The sequence below is a fragment of the Cariama cristata genome, unplaced genomic scaffold, assembly GCF_000690535.1.
Source record: "Cariama cristata isolate BGI_N322 unplaced genomic scaffold, ASM69053v1 scaffold31117, whole genome shotgun sequence".
Taxonomy (NCBI): domain Eukaryota; kingdom Metazoa; phylum Chordata; class Aves; order Cariamiformes; family Cariamidae; genus Cariama; species Cariama cristata.
Window position 1 is genome coordinate 42 of NW_009626493.1, and position 3,239 is coordinate 3,280.

The 3,239-nt window shown below is 44.1% G+C and overlaps 1 protein-coding gene across 1 annotated transcript; it reads left to right on the forward strand.

The window, feature by feature from the left end:
- The first annotated feature begins 348 nt into the window (after positions 1-348).
- On the forward strand, positions 349-3,006 carry TMEM53 (transmembrane protein 53). Its single transcript, XM_009704062.1, has 2 exons — positions 349-453; positions 2,283-3,006. The coding sequence occupies exon 2, from the start codon at positions 2,319-2,321 to the stop codon at positions 2,943-2,945; it is 627 nt and encodes a 208-aa protein (XP_009702364.1). The 5' UTR covers positions 349-453; positions 2,283-2,318; the 3' UTR covers positions 2,946-3,006.
- Positions 3,007-3,239: the final 233 nt, after the last annotated feature.

Genomic DNA, 3,239 nt, shown 5'->3' on the forward strand with positions numbered 1-3,239 from the left:
TTCTTCCCTTTCCCTCCCTGGAAGTGGGCAGGAGTCTCTGACGCCTCCGCAGCTCTCGGGAGGCGTGAGGCGGGGGTCTCTGCCCCCCGCAGCGATATGCGCGCTGCTGGCTTTGTGTCCTGGAGAGCTGCGGGAACCTGCAGGGATTGAAACTGTGCTGTCCTACTGAGCACACCTACATTGTGAAGCTGAGATCAAGCAATATTCATAACTGACTGAAAAATTAAGCTAATACCTACTTCACCGTTACCTTTAAACTTTATTAACCAGGCCAGTTGCTGTAAGTTCTGATTCTGGTGGACTGGAGGACAATTATTTTGGATGTTGTGATTTGTTTCAGAAAGCAGTACAGAGAGAGAGCATACAGATGGTCAGCCTGTGGTGATCCTTCTAGGTTGGGCAGGCTGCCAGGACAAATACCTAGCCAAATACAGTGCAATCTACAGTCAGAAGGTAAGTAGCTTATTTATATTTTCATGACACTGTCATACAGCTCTCTAAGAAACTACCTCTTTTCTGCATGATGGTAAAATCACTCCAAAGCCTCTTAGTCTGAAGAGTCATTGGGAGTGGTGAGTTCTCTTGTCATTGAAAGCTCCTTGTCTCTCGGAGCCCAGGCAGCGTTATCTAACAGTTGCTGATGTCATCTTTGTGCATGCAGCTGAGACAAAAATACTTCCTTGCAGAAACTTTCTGCTGTTGTGTGAATCACTGGAGTACTTTAAGGCTTTTAAAGTTGTGAGATTACTCAGGAATGACATGAACTGTGTTAGCTTACCAAACAGGTAAACATGCAGGGAAAGATTGTGTGTTTACTGCTTGCTAATAGGCCACAGCGCAGACTTTGCAAGGCCAGGCTGAGGACTGACAGAGCACATCTGCATCTGTTGTTCCTTTGGCTTCTCCTTCCTGTGAAGATGATTCATCTAAGTGTTGTAATCCAAATTAATTTTATCCTGTCTGTGAAACAGGCATGCTATGATAGTCGTCCCCACTCACCAGGAGCTCCTTGTGTTTGAACTAGAGAGGTCTGTCTGATCGCTAGTTCCCTAAGTTATGATATTTTCTTTTCTGACACTGTATTTTACTGGAATGACCCCAGCTTGTAGTATGGACACCCAGTGAAACATTAGATTTTATTTTTGTCAGCATACAAGGATCTTGTATTTATTCAAATCTGTTTCAGCTATAGGTGGCAAAGTTTCTACATTAACAAGTCTATTGTTAATATGTAATCCAGTGCAAGAGTCATGAATTGGCTTGTTCTAGTGAAGAATTAATTGCTAAGTGATTTTGTGACTAAGAGATGCTGCTGAGCAGATGAGCACGCTACATGGCAGCATGCCAACTTCTTTGAAAATACTTTTCTATCAGAAAGATGATGGGAATAGGAAAGGAGAGGAAGGGTTTTCTTAGCTGCCTAATGAGGAAGTGGCTGCAACCATGGCAAGATGGTATAGAAGGCTTTCAGAACTTGGTATCTTCTTCCTTGTTCACTGTTTAGGGAGCTCTAGGTGGGAGGGCTGTCTTGGTGGCTTTGCCTTGTGTTTGTCAGTATGTAATGTCAGTGAGTTTAGGTGACAGAAAAGATCTAAAGCATTTATAAATGTAGTTCCATCTGCTTTATATAGAAACTCCTCCAAGATCCTATTTCCCAATCTACACCTAAATGTAAGGCCTTAACTGTAAAGGCAATTGCTAAGACATTCTGAACGTCTGAACCCGTGCTCTTTATTTGCACAGCTGGAGTGTTTCAGAAAGACTTAGGAAAATCATGTCAGTGTTGATTGTGAATGAGTCTTAGAGACAGTTGCAAACAAGATCTACCCAAGGACGGGAAGAAGTTATTCCTCCTTATGATTGTTTCAATGTCACGAACTAGATGTGTTCCGGACCAAGCCCTTCTTACCAAAATGGCTAACACTGAAGGTTTGTGAATCAGGGAGATGGTTTTCTCTTCCTGGGTGAAGACTAACACTCATAAAAGCTTTGGGTGGCAATATCCCCAGAGGCTGTGCCAGTTAGCACAAGATTTGAAAGGATCTCAAACATCATCAAATCCAGGCTTTTGCTACTGCAGAAACCTTTTCATAATACTGTGTACTCCTATGATTATTATAATCCTATTCATGTTGGTGCCTTGCTACTGTCGCTAAAGACTTTCTTCTGGCCCTGTGGTTTCTGTTGGAAACCTGTCACAGATTTTATACTGATGCTTGCCTACTCCATGTAACTTACGGCACAACCTAAATGTGTGTGGGGTCTCTTTCTGTTCTTCTTAGGGGTGCACTGTCATCCGCTACACGGCTCCATGGAGGATGATATTCTTCTCTGAGACCTTTGGCATCAGATCTCTCCAGACCCCAGCCAGACGACTTCTGGAGCTGCTCTTTGACTACAGCATTGAAAACAGACCGGTTCTTTTTCATGTTTTTAGCAATGGTGGTGTCATGCTGTACCGCTACATCACTGAGGCACTTCACACTCACAAGCCATTTAAGAACCTCAAAGTAGCTGGCACCATTTTTGATAGTGCCCCTGGCAGAAGAAACTTGAGAGGAGGCCTTCGTGCCTTGGCAACTGTCTTGGTATCCATGAATGTGCTGCTCAAGTATTTCCTCTTACTCACTTTTGCTACTACAGCTGTTGTGCTGCGGATCTTGCTGTACCCATTGACTCGCTTCATCCACGAGAGCCATTACGATGCCCTGCTGAAAGCACCCTCGCGGTGGCCTGAGCTTTACCTCTATTCCCAAGCCGATGCCATCATCAAGGCCAGCGAAGTTAAGCATATGGCTGATGCCCGGCAGCAGCTCGGTGTCTCTGTGAAAGCTGTAGACTTCTCGGGTTCGGCTCATGTCAGCCATATGCGGGCGTATCCCACCTATTACAGCAACCTCTGTACAACTTTCCTGTCTGACTGTGTCGGGGGCATACCTCATTAGTGGTGTAATGACCTCCAGTGTTTGCCTCTGCTTTGCTCAGCTTGTATGGGAAATGTCACCCATTTTGTGTCTTTGAAGGGAGGAAAGTAGAGACTTAGCTTTGTTTGTTTGCTTGTTTTTTCCCCCACCATCTACAAGTCTGAAAGCCTCCAGAAAATAGCAGAAGGTAGATATGGATTAAGTTAAAGTACTGAAGATGAAATCCTAGCATGGTTGATGTGCTTTACTAAGTTGTCAGAGACCAGAATTTCACATGGAGTGTTATTTGTTTCTTCCTGTCTCCTATTATTCTCT

What these genes read in the sequence shown, in the direction of transcription:
- TMEM53 (XM_009704062.1), top strand. Translation starts at nt 2,319, where the DNA reads ATGATATTCTTCTCTGAGACCTTTGGCATCAGATCTCTCCAGACCCCA.